General features: G+C 37.3%; 1 protein-coding gene across 4 annotated transcripts in view; it reads left to right on the top strand.

Moving 5' to 3' along the window:
- The window catches only part of htr4 (5-hydroxytryptamine receptor 4), a 90,651-nt gene that overhangs the window by 7,863 nt on the left and 60,675 nt on the right, over positions 1-22,113 (top strand). For all 4 annotated transcript variants that reach the window (XR_014536695.1, XR_014536696.1, XM_083560747.1 and 1 more), the window contains exon 2: positions 13,438-13,519. Coding sequence is in view for 2 of the 4 variants with exons in the window: in XM_083560747.1 (XP_083416873.1) it covers positions 13,438-13,519 (82 nt within the window). In the remaining 2 variants the exon portion in view is untranslated. The remainder of the gene's footprint in view (positions 1-13,437; positions 13,520-22,113) is intronic.

Raw genomic sequence — 22,113 nt, 5'->3', positions numbered from 1 at the left:
ACACATTTGCATTAAGTTCATTGAATGAGCTATTTTTAGTGCATGGATGTTTTTCAAGTGTCCATATGAGTTTCCTTGGGAGTTTTTTTTTTTTTTCCTCCCACCTCCTCATGAACTCCCTGGATTCACAGAGGGTGATGATGATCACTGAAAAGAAATTAAATATATATATATATATATATATATATATATATATATATATATATATATATATATATATATACAGTTTATTCCTAATTTGCTCTTATAATTTCTCCATTCTTGTGGAAAGATGTTCGACTAAATTTTAGTGTGCTTGTGGAGATTTGTGATCACTCAGACACAAGGGTGTTCGTAAAATCAGGTACTGATATAGAGTAAGGAGCCGTGGGGTGCAGGCAGCGTTCCAATTCATCCCAAAGGTGTTCAGTAGGGTTGAGTTCAGAGCTCTATAGCAGGAGATCTTCCACTCTAACCCATATCTTCATGAAGTTTGCTTTGTGCACAGGGGCATTGTCATGCTGATATACAGGTTTGGGTCTCAAAGTTTAAATGGAGGGGATATTTTATGCTACTGCATCCAAAGACACCCTATACAAGCGTGTGCCTTCAGCTTTGTGATAACAGCTTGGGAAAGAACCACATGGACTGGGAAACCAGATGTCCAGATACGTTTGTCCCACCAATGTGAAGTAGGTTTAAATGACAAACATATCAAACAGAAAAGTCATTGTAGAATAGAAACAGCTTTCTTATAATACTGTAGCAGTATGTAGCAGATTTCTGTAAAGCTGCTTTGAGACAATGTCTGTTGTGAAACACGCTATAGAAATAAGCTTGACTTGACTTGACTATGTTGTGCCAGGTTAAGCATCAGCAAGTGTGAACGCACCCCCACCCATTAAAATTATTTTAAAATTGTATTTCTTTCATTTTATGGGTTGAACAACACATCATAAATAGCAGAATATTAAAAAGATCTCTGAAATGTTTTTCGGGCATAAAAGCATCAGACATGGTTGGACTGAAGGTGAGAACCTCAGACAGCCTATTTCTCACTCATTAGTGTTGTCATGGCCTAGCAGCATTACAGTGCATCTGGGAAAAGATCAGAGCAATATGTTCGTCTGTGGAGCAGAGAAAGTGCTGCTATTAAGCTTGTGCCTACTGTTTATTTAGTCCAGCGCAATGACTCGAGGTGGTCTTTGCTGAGAATGTGTACTGTTCCAGTGGCAGAAATAAAAGCAGAATCTAAGCTGCCATTTTATTTCGAAACAGAGAATGCAAAGTGTTAATGCAAAGTGTAAATGCAAAGTGTAGTTCATTTTGTTATTGTAATCAGTCACGTCATGAAAGAAATTCATTAAAATGATCATTGCCTGCAGAACTTGGTGTAAGTGCTGTAGAACTTCAAAAGGCTTGTGTGTGTGTGTGCGTGTGTGTGTGCACAGAAAACTGCTGCAGAATGAAAAAAGCGTCTTCATAGTAAAGATTTTCCTGCAATTGTATAAAGTTTATTATAGTAGCAAGCTATCAGGTTACTGTGAATATCTACCAGGTAATGGTGTGTGCGTGTCAAATGCACCTGTTTTGTTCATTTAAGCTAAAGAACACACAGAACAGAAACTGAGGCATCTGCTTCGGTGCTGTTACACTCATTGTTGCAGTGCTGGTTTTCTAATCACTGTTTCAGCCTTGACTCTTTTTCACTGTAATAAACTCCAACATAGTTTTCTTAAATAAGCTCATGAAGCAGGTCTTGAAGATGTATTGCAGTTGTCTCACATCTTGCATGAAGGAAGTTACAATGCTCAGCTAGCCATATTAAAGTAAGATATTGTATGATTTCTGACATGAATGATGGATACAGAATTTTACGCTAAAACACACATGAATTAGTATTGATTACACTTTTTATTGACATCCTTATTCCAGCTTTTATTGAATAATCTCTGGATGAGGGGAAGCACCTGAGGTCGAGGGTTAGGCTTCCAGTTAACACTCGGTTGTATTAATGACCAGAGAGTTGGATTATGCGAAATCTACATTTAATGAAAAATCTATGCAAACCAACATGCTAAATCAATACATCGGGCTATTGATATCGATTTCACCTTGACTTGTTTGCTTTAAGTTAAGATCAAGAAAACGTCTGCATGCGCTGGGTGAAACGCTCGTTCATTTCTCCCACTTGGAAAGAGTTTTAAAACCCCTTTATCCAAAAAAAATCCATTTAGTTTAGCTTATAGCAAAAATAGTAATAATAAAAAAATAATACATTGTCATAAAGTGAGCTGTTCAGTTCTATCCCCCAGCGAGACAACAGGAGGTCGCTGTATTGCCTCATAATTTGAGTGCCTGCATGATGAAAAAAGAAAAAAAAAACAAACACACACTCCTGGTGCTGTCAGCACTCAGCTCTCCCTGTGGACAGAAAACAAACCCAGGAACAGAGTAGTTCTGCTCTCCAGGGACCGCATGAATCGTGGGGGACCTCGCCACTGATTTATACCTGTCTCCATTCCAAAGCTAGCCTGGCGAAATCTACAGTGTGTCCTGGAATGTTAAAACGTTCCTTATTTTACAGACCAGTTTGATTGCTGCTGGCCAATGTAAATGCAATTTTCACTTCTGGTGGGAGAGATGACTGGGTGATTCTGACTTGTTATTACCACAGATATTAATAAAAGAATTGTTTAAAGATCATCCAGTATGTCATCATGCTAAAAAAAAGTGCACTCAGTCCCCTTCAACTTGAATGTCTAATTTTCTCTACCATAATTTGGGCACCTGCCAATTCCCAGCCAGCTTTTCCAAATAATACATTACCAACCAGGAAGGGTGAAATCAAACACATGCTTCCTCTGACACATAAAGCCAGCCATTCTGATCTTTTTCGATTTGCTGTTCATTCTGCAACTCCTTTGCTGTAAATAAGCAGGTGTTGCGTTGATTGACAGGAAAGCCAGAGTATACCTTCTTACTCAACCAGTATTCCCACAAAGACTTCCTTTCAGGTGCTACACTTGTTTGAGAAATGTTTTGAATAATCAATTTTTTGGGGGGTGAGTAAATATCTTCAAACAGATATCTTTTTAGGTCTTGCATAATAATATCAATTTGATGCTTCCTTCAATGCTTTCTTTTTAAATCCAGGCTCCTGAATAACAAACATGGTCTGCCCCTGATAAATATAATGAATAATACATTCTTACATAAACATGCGCATGGTCTATTTAATCAGTCTCCAATACAAATCCAGTCGCTGAAAACTAAACAGCCACAGCAAGTCTATTACAGCCATTTATTTATTTATTTATTTATTTATTTTTATTTTTTTACGTCTTGCGTAACCCATTTTAATGGATGTTCATCTTTCTCTGATGTACCGCTAGGCTAAATGTCCTCACCACTCACCAATGGCATGACTAAACCTGTAAACCTCCTATTGTTTCAATAAATCAGCTACGTCTTCAGTTTCGCCTTTTTTCTCTTCCAGATTATTAACCATAGTTGCAACTAAATCTTCATATTTACTACATTTTCCATTCGTCTAAATCTTACACAATCAGAGATTTTGGCGATCTAGATCTCGTAGCTTCTACAACACAAACTCTGCATATTTATACCTGGCAAAAGCTCATTTATCGCTACAGATGTTGACATATTTGATTCCTGCTGAGCCAATAGGATCACCATCTAAGACATAAATCTTCTTTTGTTTGAGATTCCCTGCAGGCAGGCTGCCCACATGCTTGACAACCATCATGTCAGGTTCTTCTTTTTTCAGGCGTCTATCAGAGCAGACAGCAGTGCGCAACACTCAAAAGAGCACAATACCCACTTTTTTCTCTTTTTTTTTGCACAAGTAAAACGAATTACAGTAAACTTACTAACAGCTTTCATGTTTGTAATTCAGCCATTCGTTATTCATCATTAAAATGCCCGAAGCTACAATTTTGCAGCATGGTGTAAAGATCGTCTGCTGAGAGCCAGAAGGCAAAACTGCACTTCATAATTATCACCCAACCCTACCAACTTGTCCTTCATACGTTACCCCATTAAAACTTACTGATGAAAAAGTGTATAGAGAAATCTTTTTTTTTATCTCTTGCACTTTTTAAAAAATCATATGAATTAACTTTTATAGTTTGTGTCCATTGCATTTAATTTGTCTTCAGCTTGAGGGCAGAACATTAGCGCACCAGGTAGTGTTCACAGCTCGCAAAACAGCCAGGTGGGTTGCCTGATATAACCTGCCCCTAGGTGTAAGCGAGTGATATTTGTGCTCCGTGGCCTATAATGGATGTACACTAAGCATGAGGCAGAAATGCAGGGGAACATTGAGGATACGGTAAATTAGCTGCAGGATTTGTCTTTTAATCTGGCTAATTTAATTAACTTTAAAGTATTAATGCTTATGTGGCGCCTATATAACTTTTTCTTTAGAAAAACATAATAAGGTTCCAGAGAATAGTGTTTAGAATAGAACTATTAACATCTACTGTACTTCTTTCTGTACTGTACTGGGCATCCTTTCATATTTTTATACATTAATATTTCATTTCAAGACTTTTTATGGTCATGCAAGTAGGAACCAAAATCTGTTTTAAAATATTATTATTTTTTCCCCCCTTTTTTTTTCCCGGGTGCCAAAAACATTTTGTATTCTTGCATTTTTTATTAAAGCTAATAAATGCAACATACGCAGGCCTGTTTTTAATATTTTATGCTTTTCCTTTACTTGTGCAAGATGAACATAAAATAATAAGGTGCTAAGTATGTGCTTTCTTTTGTCTATGCATGGGACGAAATTTACAAAAAAGCCAGAGGGGCACAAATGATAAAATGCCACCTCTGTGGCAGTATAATTATGCAGTCGATAAAGTTTTTCATGTTTTATATTTTTTAATCTCTTTCGTATCTCAACGGTTTCCCTATCATTGTTATTGCAAATTGTGGAGCACTTTGTGAACTCAACTTTGCATAATTAAATTTCTGTTATATTAACAACGTTACTGGTGTACCTTCATGTCCCTTTAGAAGCAATCCATTGAAGACCCCTAGATTAAATTTTCAAATTACTGCCATCAAATCCGATTTGAGACTCAGATACAGTCCATACCTGCTTCTGAGCCTGAGAGCATTAGATTCTCTTGGCTCACTATTGTTTTCCTCTTCCTTCTGTCATTAAAGCAGATCCCAGTGATTCACTTAGTCTAATCTTTTGAGCTTGAGCGATCCGACGTGTTTGAAAAGATTCACCTGTTCACCCCAAGTACTGCATACCAATAGATACTTGTATGTCAAACCTAATTCTTTGATCCAGCTCTTTCTCCCATAGAAACCCACTGATTTTATTACCGCATTAGCTACATCCAGCAGGTTTCATGTATTCATCAGAGCAGAGAAACTTTTTTGTGCTGGTGTCACACTATAATTTTATATGCGAGCTTTGGAAAACCAACTTTGGGTTTGTTTACAAAAACTGCATAGCTGAAAATAAGTAGCCCGTTTTCCAGATTCACTTGAGAGTGGAATCATAGGCTCACTATAGAGTCAGATGCTTATGATAGACTCTTGTAGCCCATCCAGGCTCCAGGTTTGATGTGTTGATACTTTTCTACTCAGCACTGTGGTAAAGAGTGGTTATTTGAGTTACTTTAACTTTCTGTTCATCTTGAAGCCGTCTGACAGTCATTCTCCACTGCTCTCTCTCATCAGCAAGGTGTTTCCTCTTTTTTATTATATTGTATACGCTTTGTAGACTGTTGAGAAAGAAAATCCCTGGAAGTAAGTAATTTTAGAAATATTCAAACACACAATGTCATGGTCCCTATTCTCATGCTTGATGTAAATATCTAAAGGTGAAAGAGGAGAAGACAGTCTCTTGGCTGATAGATTACAACGTCTCGTCTCTTTTCACCGTTTTACTCTAGCAAATGCAGTATATACAAGACAGGTACAGTGATCCAACATGCTTAAGCACTAACAAAAGATGAAACTGTACTCCAAAAGCCATCTATCTAAGTCACTGAAGGCCTCTCCTTGTCTCTCCACACAACAGCTCGCCGTCTGAATTTCTCCGCCTGGCAAAATCCAAATGCTCCCCAAATGACACTTAGTCTAAGAGTGCCTGAAACCCAGACAGCAAACTGTGGACTATTTACTCTGTGGTTAGGCCAGTAAGAGATCAGCAACATTTATCCTGGCGTAGTAGTGTGAGCATATTATTGCTCTATTAAATGCCAGTCTGTCCTCTTCTCTAGCTCATAGCACAGCAGGTAAATAGAATTCTGGCATACCTGTAGAACGCACACAGAGTTCCCCCGCACGTTTATTTCCCCTCCTGAGAGATATTCATTTAGTACAGTCAGAGGCAACTATTTTCTCTTCTTTGTTACTAAAATCGTTCCATTTTTTTTTCTAATGATTGGCTGATTTGTGGACTAATTTAATTTGGCTTAATTACTCACTCAGATGAATTACAGTACATTTATAGCTTTTGTTTTCCTAATCACTGTTCATTCATTAATGCTGATTTCATCTTTAAAATGACATTCATATTAGTTGGTAATGAACCGAATGTTATGACGTATCATGATACGATGGTATCAAATGTTTTTTTGATAATAGCATCGAAATCTTAAGTTTACCCTTCATGGTTATCAGAGAGAGAGAATATTATACCCAGGGCAATAAAAGTAGGGGCATTGTGGGTGTTCCTGCTGTTGACTTTATATTTTTTATATTTTTTTTATGCGCCTTTTAGGATCAAGCATGTCATTCTTGTGCATTCCTCAGTTTACAGTACATAGATCATCTCTGAGTTAGGGGATCGAATGAGGGATAAAGGAAGCAGTGAAAATGTTGGTATCCACTTGTGCTGAGGCAAGCTTTTGAAAACCGACACCAAAACAACCTTAATTGTATATACCAAGGCTAACTGTGCTGTGAACCACCGCGCTGGTGTTTTAAAATCGAGTTTGTTCTGGGGATCAGTGTGAGGGATCGATGCTTTTTCCTCACTTCCCACACACTGAACTGCTCAGATATCAAGGACTATACTGGTAATGCTCAGTGTGATGGTTAATGTTTAATTATATAGGAAGGGTTTTTGTACATTAGAGAAACAACTGACACTTGTATATGTGTATATGGGACGGCGACATTCATACTCATGTTCAAAATACTTCATTTATTCAGAGTACAGCTGCAGCTAGTGATTGTTATGATAGATTCATATTTTGAATCAGTTTATATCACAGGTAATTTTCCACAAAGCTTTGAATGGTCTATTCATTTTCACTGCCTGTAATCTCTGAATTTCATAATAATGTTAACTGAAAGCAAGACGGTGGCTTAATGACTGAACACCCAGCATTTACTGCGATCACAATTTACTGTGTATGCACAGCAAACTAAACAATGCAGCGTCTTTCAACTGTAGAGAAAGTAGGATAGTCGCTTCACTACTTCACCAAACTGTAACACACAAGTTGCCATTAATAAAAAGTAGAGATTTTACTTCCATCCTGTATGTGTTTTTAGGCTAAGTAAACTGAAATAGTGACAAAGGTATTGCACGCTTCATAACGTAGTCTTTCTTTGCCATTTGTTTTATTTTAAATGATTAAAATTGGAAGTTAGTTGTAGCTCTCATTGACTATACTGTTATGGTTTTTGCATCTGTATAAAACAAAAGACATTTGTTTTTAAATGCTTTAAACAGTGGGTAAATATTGTAAACAGATTCACCGTATCTTAAAAGGAATAAAAACTAAAATGTTTTAATTCTTTTCTAAAATTGCATTGAAAAGTCAAAATCTCTGAAGTGAAAATGATTGGAGCATAATGAGCTTCTGAGCCATTTTTTTTTTTTACAGCAAATAGAGCTCCAGGGTTTCCCACCTTCTTCGCAGAATCGTTCTTGGCAGGTGTAGTTGTTAGAGGCATGGGTCTGGTGTCATTTAAAGTCTGTTAAAGAGCTCTTAGTGTTATAACGAGGGAAGTAATAAAGAAGAAAATGTCAATTATCATCTGCAACAATTAATTGGTAGAGGAATTATGTTAATTGTGCAGTCGAATTAAGCATAATATAAGAATCTTTTCGATTTTATTTTTATTTGTTAGTCAGATGCTCATGTTCACTTTATTACCAAAAAACACCTGCTCTTGTCATCTCGCATGCTAAGTAGAAATATGGGTGTTTATTATAATAATAATAATGCACATTAGGGCATATTTAACACTTCAGTAAGCATGTTATGATCAGTTAAAAATGACATGAGTTTAACTTAATAGTAATGCAAAATATAGAATGAAAGCTGGTGTGCCAGCTAGCAGGTGACTCCATATAAATTCTTTACTACTTCGGTATTTCCCTCTGTAGGCTTCTGACAGCAGGGACAGAGTCCTTTTCATTTGCGGCACGTCAAAGTGTCGAGTTTTCAAGATAACGCGCCTTTGTCAAAGATTAAAAATCCATCAGTCCAAGAAGACCCAAGAGAACTCTCTGTTGTGTTGTTTATTTCTCTCCAGGTTGTTATGTGCACATGACTGAGGCTTGGTGCAGTCAGGGAGTCAGTATTTGATTAGTCTTTTGGCTGAAGTGGAGTGAATGATCGAACGAGGCTTACCCAGTAACGCAGCAGGAAACACGTTTGGGTGTGAGAGTCCTTGGACTCTACTCTAAACGGTACATAGCGTAATATCCTTTAAAATCACAGAGGGGTGGAAAAATGCCATTTCGTTTATTGCATTGGTTTTGCTAACATGAAGCCAGGAAGTGGGTAAACTTTGGCACATGAAAGGGCGTGTAGAAAAGATGTAGAGATGTCGAAAGATTCTTAGCATGTTTGATTCCACAGCTCACTCGTGTGATCAGCGAGAGCGAAACCTGCGTGTCAGAGCAGCTCAGTGTGAGCTACGTGTGTCTATAGAGAATTGTTTGTATTTCCTCTCGCATCAGGGTGCTAGCTTTTGCTCATGACTTATGTATGATGTTTCCATCTTCTGTTTCACGTGCAAACATTAGCAGACATGCCTAAAAATTCCAGGTGTGTTCCAGATTACTGGAGCGTGTGTGTGTCTGTCTGTGTGTGGGGGGGCTTTTCTTTCTGGACGATAAAGATAAAGGGTAAATACTAAACTATTTTATCTTTCGGAGATATTTTATGTTCAAGAAACAACCAATTCTTTGTTCACATGCATGATATCTTCTGATGCCGTACCATCACATAAAAAAGAGGGATTGTTGCGTCTGTGCTTTTAAGAAAACTTTTTATTCTTTCTCTGGGCACTTGGCCATAAAACTACTACTTTCTCGTGCTCTATAATCACATGAATGATAATGTGTTATTCTTTTCCAAAAAGAGAGAGAGAGAGAGCGAGCAGCAGTACTGAAGTGCATTGTGTTTTTTTTTTTTTTAGACTTACTGCTACTTTATTTATTTCCTTGTCTTTTCCTTTTCCTTTCCACCACTACAAAGGTCAATGATGCATTATATAACCATATACTGAAGCAACATATGGCAGTTGAAGCCTTTCGCATTAAATCTTTGCAATGCGCATTTTATTTAAATATGTTTCAGGTAACGCATAGCATTATTTTATTGTCCATTAGACATATGTGATCTTAATTCTATAAGCCAAGTAATTCACTAATGGAGTATATTAATTCCTTGTTATGGTTTGTGCCTCCAAACTTATGAGTTGGCCTATAGCAGTGTATTCCTCGATGCCTTCTTGAGTGAAACATGTTTCATGATCTGCAATATTAATGGAGTGGTAAATTAGCATGGCACACTCAGCAGCCCTCATCTTCATAGCAGATGGAGAGAGAGAGAGAGAGAGAGAGAGAGAGAGAGAGAGAGATTCACAAGCATAGCCTCCCTCTAAATACCACCCAGTAAGTTAGCACCAGCTTCCCTGAGATAATTTTTAAAGCCAACATTTGCATTTAAATGAAATATAAAGGGCACTGGGGTGGTAGGAGATTTTTTGAATGGTATACGGCATGATGACGTTCATTTCTGTGTTTTGCGCTCCACATCGCTCTCTCTCTGTGCACAGCAGAAGACCGAGCTCATCCCTGCCTCATGCGTGTCACTTGACTATACATTAACAAGCAGTCTGCACTCTTAATTCAATCTGTCTTCTGGAAACTACTGACTCAACCAATTTTGTTTTATAGAGACACATGTTTTCCTCAGGTTTCAGTGCTTGCCTGCTGACCTTTTGCTCTAAGGGCGATGAAAAGTAACATAATAATGGACTCAGAGACGAAATAAAATTTCCCCTTCTCTTCTCATATTCATTAAGTACATCAGTTGCACGTGCATTATAAATAAAGCATTATGCCCCACATGCAGAGAATGCCTCTCACAATGCATGTTTGCAGTCAGTAAATAGTGTTGCTGCTCGGTTTGTTTGTTTTTTAAAAGCACGATAAAAGTGACCGATTTAAGCCTTTTAATGCAACACCTACCATGTGTAGGAACGACAGTATGCTTTTGCACTTAGTCGTTAGAAAGACTTTGAAAGGTCTTTAAAAGGATCGTTCTTTTTGTTTTCTCCGACACCAAGGCAGAAAGTCTGCTATAAAGCTAAGTGAACCTTCTGATCTCATAAAAGAGTCCAAAGCATCACAAACACGCAGTAAACATATAACTGCTGTATGTTTCATGTTGAGGTTTTTTTTTTTTATATCTTTTTTGGATTATACTTAATTTTCTCAACCTTGAATATTGTTTTAATTTTATGAAATTATTATTATATGATTATTACATACATTTGGATGGTTTTTTTTTTAGAATCTTTTGGGATTCCCTTGCACTCTTGACTCAGTGTTCTCAAAAGATTATTCCAGATACCTTGTCTATACTGAACAGTGTTTCTTAGCTCTGTTTACTCATTTGATTTGTATCTTTTAAACATAATTTTGCACTGAGGCTCATTACTTTATCAATGGAGTAAGCCAGTATGGCTAACACACAACACACCCACACACCCACACACCCACACACAGCTGACTTCTTCTCTCCAGTCAAACGGAAGATGAGTCAATAGATATCTGAACTTGGATTGATTTGCGCAGGTGTTCCACACTCTTCAGTGCTCAGTGCCTTCGCCCGGAAACTCCGCCCCCTCAATCTCACCTTGCATGCTTTCTGCACAGAGAAATGACTAAATATTTCAAGTTTGTTAATGCAAATGCAAAATTCTATTTATGTATGCTCGACATAGCTACAGTTAGATGAGAATATATTTAACATGTAATGTTAAATAGTAAATATAGATGTTGCCATGTGGACATTCGGCAGCAGAAAGTGTCCCATGACGTCAAAAAAGGGGCCGAGTTAAAGATACACGTCACTGCATACTTTATTTCCATTGGCTAAATCTTGACGTCAGAGGATAAGACAACCAATAAATAAGCAGTTTCTTGTAACGTTACTCATTTCGTATGATGAAATCTGGAGCATTTGCAAAACAAAATCTTTATGTGCCAAATTGAAAATCCCGATAAAGTGGGACCGCGAGATTCGAACCGCGATAAATCGACGGACGACTGTATTACTCCCTCCTCTACTTACTGTAGACCTGTATTGATGGATAAGCATATTTTCCTGTCTTCTGTTTTATTAAACTTTTATATCAGTTTTCAAGACATTTCTAAAGTTTAAAAGCATGTAAAACACAGTACACAGTTGCCAATATTAGTGGGGGACACTAGTTATACTATAACTATATACTATATATTTAATTAAACAGTTATATAATTAAATCAATAGTCAAGGTTATGGAAATATTAGCAGAATTAGAATCTTTCTATTTATATGAGATCTTTTAGGAGGGCTATCGATGAGAGAGAGAGAGAGAGAGAGAGAGAGAGAGAGAGAGAGAGAGAGAGAGAGAGAGAGAGAGAGAGAGAGAGAGAGAGAGAGAGAGAGAGCATTATGAGATTTTGTGTGATTTGCTGGTATGGAAATGGTACCATTAAAGAAGTTATATATACATATATAAATATAAACTGAACTGAACTGAAATGATATACATGTAAAATAGAGTTAGAGCTGGTGGTGATGAATTCCAGTGCACTGGATGATTAATGAAACAAGAAAGGAAGATTGTGTGTCACTCAGCTGCAATATTTACAAATCAGCAATTTTGTGTGAATTAGCTGGAATATGTACACATTACTGAATTAAACAATTAAAAAGCAGGGAAAGTACAGTACAGTACAAACTGAACACAAGCCTGCTTAAGTTATTTTAGGACCAGGACTGGGAAACACTTTCCTACGTCATGTAGTAATAATGTGGATGTTGTAGGCATCTAATGTATACATTACATTTAAAACTGTCTGGGGGCCATCTGGAGACTGAAAAATTCCTACTGGTGACTTTTTGCAGAATTTCTCTCCCCTAACTGGGTAGGGGACGATGAGCATCCTGCTGGGAAAGCAATGCAGGAAACTCTTTTTCTCTTAATCTCTCTCTCTCTCAATCTCCCTCTCTCTCTCTCTCTCTCTCTCTCTCTCTCTCTCAATCTCCCTCTCTCTCTCTATCTCTATCTCTGTCTGCTATGTCTGTGGGTGGAAGGCAGAACAGGAGGCAGGGGGTTAATTGAGATTTTGCTAGTTGTTGTTCTCCCCATGTGAATCTTTCAGTGATGACAAGATTCCTGGCAACTTAAAAAAAAAAAAAAAAAAAAAAAAAAAAAAAAAAAAAAAAAGCTTGAGGCACCCAGAATAAGATGTTTCAGTGTTTTTTGTTTTTTTTTACCACTGTGAATCAGGCAGGACGCCTGCTAAGTGCATACCTCAGGGCTTGGGTCAGAAAAACCCGATATGCATTTTAAAAATAGCAGCCTGTCAGTTGATTTCGGTGCATCGATTCGAACACTCAGTTAAAAAGATCAATTTCGACACATTAAATAACGGCTTTCGTTTGACAGAAGTTCCTTTCCAGTTCGTTTTAGTCCGAGCTGCTGCACATGTTTTAAATTAGCTGCTGGCATTCCATTCAGTGCAATTTGTAATAAACTTTGTCTGGCATCTAATTTCAGCACTCCAACACTACCCATAATTCTGTTGTATATATTGTATAAGATTTTATTCTTTTGAGTGACTTCAGTTGTGTGCTGTAATAATAGTCATTAGCCCCTTTTCAGGTATTAGTCATTATGTTTCCATTTTGTCTTTTTAAATGTGGCATTCATTTTTGCACAGGCAAGGAATTTTTTTCCCCTTCCGGACGCCCACAGTCCGTTTAATTTAATGCATGCATCATTTACATAATAGATGTATTTTCTCTATTCAGAGGTGCTAATGCAGATACAGTAATATGCAGTCATTTAGGTGATGATTAGGATTAATAAAACAGTTTCATTGATGCTTTATAGCTGTAGTCTGAATCAGTATCGGATTAACGTCCATCTCTGCTTTCTTTACAGAGACGCTGTTCTTCTATGGGTACATGAATCTGAGTTCCAGCGGCCAGATGCCTGTGATGGAGGAAGTCGATAGCAGTGAGAGGTCAGAAATCTATTCCTTCAGTGAATGTCTTAATATGTATTCTCTACCTTTGACCCGTTTAGAAATGATCCTCATTCATTTAAAGATTCAGTCATGTTTATACTCAATTGTGCATTATTGGTGCTTGAAGCTCACCTCAGTGACCTGCTTCGTTTGAAGGAGAAAAATCAATCCACTTCCTTTATAATGGCTGTAGGAGAGCGATTTTGAGCACGGGCTCATATTTCAGCGAAAAAGGAAACGTAGCCTTCCTCTCGCGGAATCGCCTTCTCCAGCTGCTCTATCTAATTACTGCTCACCCAAATTAACCTTAAGGATACCGTGACAAGTTTCATGCATCACTGCGCTGGAAGGAATTATAAAAAGCAGCAAACAGGCACAGAGGTGACCTTTAATGCTTATTAAACTCTAGACTTTTTAGGCATTTCTACGAAGTTCGGCTGCAGCTGGCATGGTGGATTGACCGTGGCTTTGGAACATCGTTGTGTGCGCGTCTTTCCGCGGACGCACAGCGAGGTTGAATAGTTCAGGCAGCAGTTTGGTTCCATGTGAAAGGCTATTCTAGTGTGTTTAACAAAGCTGTCAAAAAAACGCCATTGATAAAACGCAGGAAGCCTGGGCTGAGCTCATGATTATCATCTCCGTGCCGCGCTCGCGCCGCGATTGTGCCTTTCTTCCTCCTTCCTTACATTTCCATTTACATCTTTGAGCGTGGACTATAGTGTCACCGCATGATATCGCTCCAAACCACATGTTCTCCCGCTCGCTATAGTCCACGCTTATCAGGAGAGATTTGTTTTGCCGTCTCTCAACAATATTATACAGAGCAAGATTCAATGGATTAAGGAGAAACTGCTTAAGCACAGATCGGGGCAATGTTTTTTTACGCTTTAACACTTAAAATCATTCAGTGTCCTTCAGTAAAATTGGCACCATTGTTGAATATAAGAAGAAAAAATGGTCCCTATTGTTTAACCTTTTGATCTATTACAAAAATACTTTACTCTTATTGATACCAAACAATTTCAAAGCCAACTGTAAAATAATTTAACTGTACGTGTGGCACAATTATTTGCACCATTTAGCCAGTAACAGCTGTGAGTCTCTTATAATGAGATTGGAGAATAATTGGCAAGACCATTTCTTCATGCGGAATCCCTCCAGATCCAATAAATGTCTCTGCCGGTGGGTTTTCCACTTCAGTTTAAAAGTTTCTAATTACCAGCTTTTATTTACTGAGGGTGCATTAGTTACTATTAGGTGGAGTGTCTAAATATCTGGCAATAAAAGTGAGTAAATTTTATTTTTGTCTGCTAAAATTAGTTGCTTTGTGTTCAGTTCTCTCATACTGACCACTTCATGCTCAACATGGCACCTCATGGCAAAGAACTCATTGAGGAATTGTTCTGCTATACAAGCTGCATATCCATGTTTTCTTTCTAAATTATTGTCCCTTGAAAAGATTATAGATGGTTATAGAGATACTAGCGGAGTGAAAATCTTTCCGTCTTCCAGTGTAGTGTATGATACCTGATAACCATGACTGGTTAATGAAATGAGAATAAGAAAGGGAGAAACGGTTGATAATGGCTGATTTTGTTTCCTTCAGCTGGAATATGTGCTAGGGTTAGATTTAGATGTAGGATAACATTAATTCGATACATTACCATTCTATTTATTTATTTGGTAGATGCTTTTGCCCTACATTTGAAGAATACAAGTCGTCATTTAGCCTAAGATGGCAATAAGATGGCACGGGGAGCTATACAAGGCTTCAATCATCGATCAAATTAGTAAAAAGCTAGTACAAAATGCTAGCATGCTGTAACGCTCTGACCACAACCATATTAAACCCCTTTTGGATGAGTTGGAATGCTGACTGCACCACCGGCCTCCTCACTCTACATCAGTACCTGACTTTACTAACATCCTTGTGGCTGAATGAGAATATCCTCAACCACAGAGTAGAGGTAATTGTAACATCAAACAGGGATTAAACGTGGAATACGATGTTCATAAAACATGTACAAATCTTATGGTCAGGTGTCGGAAGACTTTTGTCCATTTAGTGGTCCATATCTGGATTAATGTCCTACAGACATAGAGTTTGTCTTGAAGACTTTGCGTTGGCAAAATAACATTATCTCATGTCTCCTAACAAAATTTTATGTATGTATATTTAAGGATATCCCATAATCATGTGTTACAACTCAGAGTCTTGCTGTAGATTTAATATGCTGTGGTATAATATGCGTTACCTTTGACCGGTTGAAAAGAAAGGATGCGAAGCATGTCGGAAATAAAGGAATTGTATTTATACTAATACGTTCTTATTAGCGCTCATCCTTTCGTAGAGAGTTCCTTAAGAAAACGTACTTGATGGGACATCCTGACAGCTGATTGGTGGAAGGGTTGGAGTGTCAGGGTAAAGAGACCTGGTGTGACGACGTTTGCAGGCAGGCCTGGCTTATCTCTGTCAGCAGCATATGCAGCAGCTGACAAATTGAATAGATTAATGCATGTTTTGTTTTTTTTCCTAGCATAATCTTCTGATGCTGCTATGTGCATACTTGTAAAAGTAAACACGATACATGTAATATGTAGGAAGGATTTATAGTATGCAATCGTCGCATGGCAGAGAAGATAAGGCTAACGTGCTGCACACACTCTGTTTTATTATATATGTAGCATACCCAGCTGAACAGATACACTTTACTCTCTTGAAACTGATGTTTATTAAGGATTTTAATGTCCAAAATAAAGCACCGTAAGAGCAGAATAAAAACACAAAACATACAAAGTGACTAAGTAAAACTCATATAGATACAAACAACACGTTTGAACTGAAAACACACATCAATCATAATGTTAACAAAATAATAATACACCTTATTATGCTTAAAACAACAATTACAATTAATGCTCCAATCTCTATATAGCAAAATCAGCACGTGAAATGCTAACCTGCATACATACATACATTAGCGACCTGCTAAGCATTAACCATTAGCTTCAATGGAGATGGCTAAAATAAACATTTCAAAACCACCAAATTTCCCACACAAATGAAATTCAAATGATACATTGTGCCCTTCATCAGCCAGGAGCGAAGAGGCAGGAAGAAACCCTTTTACGAACGCGTGTTTGTCACCAGTACAGCCAAAAGTCCACCTTTCCTTTCGTTAACAAATCAGACTGCCATTTCACGTAACCAAATTCACTAATGTCCCACAGCGCCATACATGACCACACTGCCCTCTATTGGACGGAGGTAAAGTGTCTGTGATTGGAAGATTTAATGGTCATGGTATATTTACAATATACCACATGCCCACGCATACACACACTGCTTTAGACTGATTTACGTGAATAATTTGAACCCAGACGTGCAAACAGTTTCAAACATTTCATCGAGGCTGAAATTTCCAGGACGGTTCGAGCAGATTTAACATAGGCAGCATGCTAATGAGGCACTCTAGTCCTGCAAAACAGTCAGCCATTTTGAATCGTTTAAACATACATTTAAATCCATGCCAGTCAGCCACGGAAGCCCCGCAGAGATTGCAGCATAAAAAAGACCTGTTTATTTAGTAGGACAGAAAGATGCCTCCGAATTCGGCATATACAGACAACCTGATCCCATCCCCAGGTGCGAGTTATTATCATATTTCCAAATTAATTGGCATCAATCCGTGTAGCGGGATGAGGCAAAAGCACAAATGATAATTGTCGCGGAATGGATTTAGGATCGCGCGAGTGTCTCACGAGCCTGAAAAAAAAAGGAATACAAATCGGTTGACGGACATATTCCGTGTCCTCAAGGCTGCCGAGCGTTCATACGCAAATAAAACAGGAGAACACGGAGAAGCCTCAGAAACGTGGGAGCATGTCGAAGTAGTTCTTTGCATTTTAGAGCGTGAACTTCACTTCCTGACTATTCTTTCTTCCACCTGACTTCTTTTCCTGATTTATTCTCTGGAACGTTTAGTAAACGGTTAGACTGCTGGGCGGAAGGAAATAACATCTCTCCGATATGCACACAAACAGACTGATTCATCCATGTAGTCATCAGATCTGAGCATTGCACGTGTTAATAGAATAAAGAGGGGTGACAAATTTAAGGAATAATGGCGGATCTTAGAACACATCACCTCATATCAGCGCAGAACATTTTTATCCTGAAATATCTGCTCAGTCAGTGAATTAGTTTTTATAATTGTGCAGGATTCAGGAAATTAAAGTGTTATGTTATAGAGGAATGCATGTAGCTGATATGGCCTTCCGTTAGTGTTCTGTGTGCCGTGATGTGCAGGGTCGAACTTCAACTGAAATTGCATTAAATCTGGTTGTTTTAATCAAAATAATCCTGCAACATGTATTTACTAATTTTTTTTACTACATTTAAGTTCCCTGTTATAGGCTAACCTGCAAACCTTGGGGGGAAAAAACACAGTTTATTCTCATGAATTGCTGTTAATTCCCATATATTCCTGTAAATTCCCATATTTTTCTGTTCATTCCCATGGTAAGTTTTCAGCTTTGAACATTTCTGGAATTTCGTAACCCTAGTGTTCAGTAATTACACAAGTTAATAATGTAAGAGTTTAATACGTCCTATGATAACAGCGATACCGGCTTCTTCTTTATGTTCCTGTTCTTCGATTTAGTGTAATGTCAAACAACTCGTTGTTTCATTTCATTGAGCCCATGTTAAAATCCGAATATGAATGCTGAAACAGTCTGTAGTAGCTACTGATCAACATTTTCACACAAATCGCTTCTGACAGGTCTGCCCCTGCATGCCATCCAACTGATCCGGAATACACAATAACGCTCTCCCCCTATTATTACACTCCCATCACTGGCCTTGCGTAGCTGCCTGAATCAGATTTAAAACCAAGATGGACTTGCATTTGCTTATAGCACTTATTACACCAGCGTCTAGCACCGGCTCAGCTAGACCCTCTGTCTCTCGATACACAAGGAAGACATGCATCAACGCTCTTCTCTGTAAAGGCATCCAGGTGATGGAATGAGCTTCCCCTGCATGCCCATTACTGGCTGTCTTTAAATAAAGATTAAACACCTACATACTTCTTTAAAATTAACATTATTTTTTATACTCTCTACCTGACCAGGGTTTTTGGACTGATGGTATTCTTACTCTCTGTCTTGCTCAACTTGGGTGGATAATAGTGTCTTCTCAATGCTAAGAATGTAAATGTTAAAAAAAAAGGTTGGTAACTTAATCTTTAAATGAAACGTTACCTATTACTATAAAGTTGAATAAAGTCTATTAGAACTACTTTTCATTCCAAATGCGGATTTCAGAGCCAAGGTTACTGCTGATACATCAATAAAATTTATGCAAAAAAAAAAAATAAAATAGAACATTATAGTACATTAAAGTCCTGCATGAGATCACAGAAATGCTGATGTGACCCAGGCAGGATTTGTGTTTTGATGCCCCTGGTTAAGTGAGTCGTTTTCTTCTTCCGTCTCCATACCCTCCTGTCCTCTACAAATGAGTCCTTTAAACCAACTACCTGCATGTCTTCTCTTACCACATCCATAAACCTCCTCTTTGGCCTTCCTCTTTTCCTCCTTCCTGGTGGCTCCATCCTCAGCATTCTCCAACCGATTTACCCCATGTCCCTCCTCTGCACATGTCCAAACCATCTCAATCTCACCTCCCTCACCTTGTCTCCAAAACGTCCTACAAGCGCTGTCCCTCTAGTAAGGGAGTCGTTTTAAAAGGCATTATTCATTCAAAGTGTAAATAATAAATGCAGTGAACAAGTCCATATTTAATAGACAGCTTCACATGACCAGTTCAGTGACACGGTTGACATTAAAATGATATAGAAGACAGTTTGCTCTACACTAATCAGCAAGTAGCACACTTATGAGCAGGGACATTATCAACAAGATAATGGACATATATATATATATATATATATATATATATATATATATATATATATATATATATATATATATATATATATATATATACAAGAATACATTATTATTCATCGATCATTTGTAAAAGCAAATAATGCCCTTTGCTCCCTAATCAACACATTTGTTCTTTATGGGTAGGTTGTTAAATTAGCAGTTCAGACGCAAAAAAAAAAAAAAAAAATTAACAGGAAAAGAACTGATGATAAATGGCCTCATTTTATGCCGAGATCATCACCAGACAGCGAGTGCGATGTTTTATGTGTAATTAAGGTCAAGTTTGCTCTCACCTTTTGCAGTCTAAGAGTGAAGTGTCAGATAATTAGTCTGAGCTCTAGTTTCCGTTTAAAACCCGAACGGTTTTGGGAGATTATTATTATTAATTTTTCCTTTTAGTGACTTGTAGGTTTTTTAGATTATTTTATGGATTTAAGAACAGCCTGCAGTCTAGTCAAAATCAGCACATATCTGATCCTCTCTTTCATTTCTTATTTTGCCTGTTTTTCACTATTTACATGCAGATGCAAGATTTTTTGTTTATTTAGTATGAATAAGACCAGTTTTCGTAAACATGCCACCCAGAAAAGCTTTAACTGCACATGCTGGATTTGCCAAGACAATTAAACCTTTTATGCTGCTCAGGTGCTGGCAAAGACAATTCAGTTTATTAAAAAACTTCATTTATCTAATTTATATATATATATATATATATAAAAAATATGTTTTTTTAAATCAAGGTTCTGTTCAATTTTGGTACGGTTAGAGGAAAGTTATTTTTTTATTAACCTTATTTATTATTATCAACAATTGTGAACATCAACAACTTTTAATGAAAACAATTTTAAATAAAATGTCAGCTTGTTTAAATAATATAAAAATATTTTAAATTTTATAAAAATAAAATACAATAAATATAAATCAATTAAATCAAATTAATGCAATACAATTTTTTATTATATTGATTCAATTGAGAAATCAATTATATTAGCACAAATTAAATTAATAAAATTAAATGAAATAAATAGATATAAAATGAAATAGTTTACATTTTGTTAGACCCCATTTGGGTCCACTTAACTGTTCCACTTATTGCAGCATACTTTAACAAATTCCTTCCATCCTTCATTCATTCACTCCCTCGATATGTGGAATTGTACGGACTAACTCTAATTTCTTTTTTTTTTTTTTTTTTTTTTTTTTTCTTTTTTTTTTTTTTTTACCAATGCCATTGTTTATGTTTTCACGTTGAATAATAATAATAATTATAAAAATGCACTCAAAGTGTGAGGCGGAGACTAAATAAACTTGCTGTCCGCCACTTAATACGTTCCTGCGGGACTACAGATTTGAACTATGGTCGTGTACCGTTTCACCCCTAATATATATATATATATATATATATATATATATATATATATATATATATATATATATATATATATATATATATACAGACAATCCCCGATAATTCGTGGCTCGGAAAATCGTTTGGAACCTATTTAACAGCACGTTGTGGATTATCTTATAATTGGCGGGAATCCGCAGCATGAATGAATGTTTAGGAACGTTAGGAATAACATTTTAAACTGTTTTAACAAATTTTTTTAAAAACAATTTATAACACATTATTGTATTAAAGTGACATAATATGTAGCTCAATTCACTAAGGTACCAAAGGGGCTGCAAGGGTGCATCCAAAATTCGCAGATTTTCTTAGATTGTAACCCTCATGAGTTCCAGGGGACCACTGCATAGACATAACATTATGACCCATGCAGCAAATGAACATTTTGTCCTTAAAGTTGATGTGTTGTTGATGTTTTAAATGGGGAAACGTGAGGATTTGAGTAAGTTTGGCGAGGTGAGTCAGAGTGAGTCAGAGCATCTCCAAAACTGCTGCTCTTGTGGCCTGCAGTGGTCAGTATCTATTACAAGTGGTCCAAGGTATGAACAGTGGTGAACCACATCCTGTACATTTGTGTTCCTCCAACTTTACAATTGTGTACTGTGATATTTTAGAAGGGAACTACAAACATGGCCGGAAAAGTATGGTATAATTTTGTCCATATAGTATGTGTACAAATTTAGAGGTTAATTTTAATAAAACTTGCTTAAATATTTTTTTGTCCTGTGTTGTATTTCTCTTAGAGCTGTTATCCCTTGTAACCTTTCCGGGTTCCGGCTTGTTGTTGTTGCAATGGCTCTAATGTGATTGGAACAAAGGCCACTAAATGTTTCAAATGCGACATTTGTTTTGAGCCTCCTGCACAGAGCTGAGCTGCTCCGTGGCCTATCTAACGCTGGAGCTTGTGCAGTAGCTGGCCTGAGGGCAGCTCACTTAAAGCTTTGATTACGCTGCTGTGTGGTGATTACACCATCAGCTCCGGAGCACACGAGGGGTGAGAGGTTTTAGCTGTCATCACAAATCACACACATGTGACCGTGTCTGCACACGTTGTTCCCATCACACACTCCAGTCTTACGCTCACAGCGAGGGAATGGAATTTGTAAGAAAGAATTTTGTTTGCTTAAAGTCATAGTGATGTGAAACGGGAAAAGATTATTATGTCAGAGGAGCATATTCTTTTTAATAATATGATGTTCCTGAGCAGCCAGCGGTTAAGGTGCTGGGT

The sequence above is a fragment of the Silurus aristotelis genome, assembly GCF_946808225.1.
Source record: "Silurus aristotelis genome assembly, chromosome: 14".
Lineage (NCBI taxonomy): Eukaryota > Metazoa > Chordata > Actinopteri > Siluriformes > Siluridae > Silurus > Silurus aristotelis.
The sequence above is the reverse complement of the archived record's forward strand: the minus strand, read 5'-3'. Positions and strand labels throughout refer to the sequence as shown.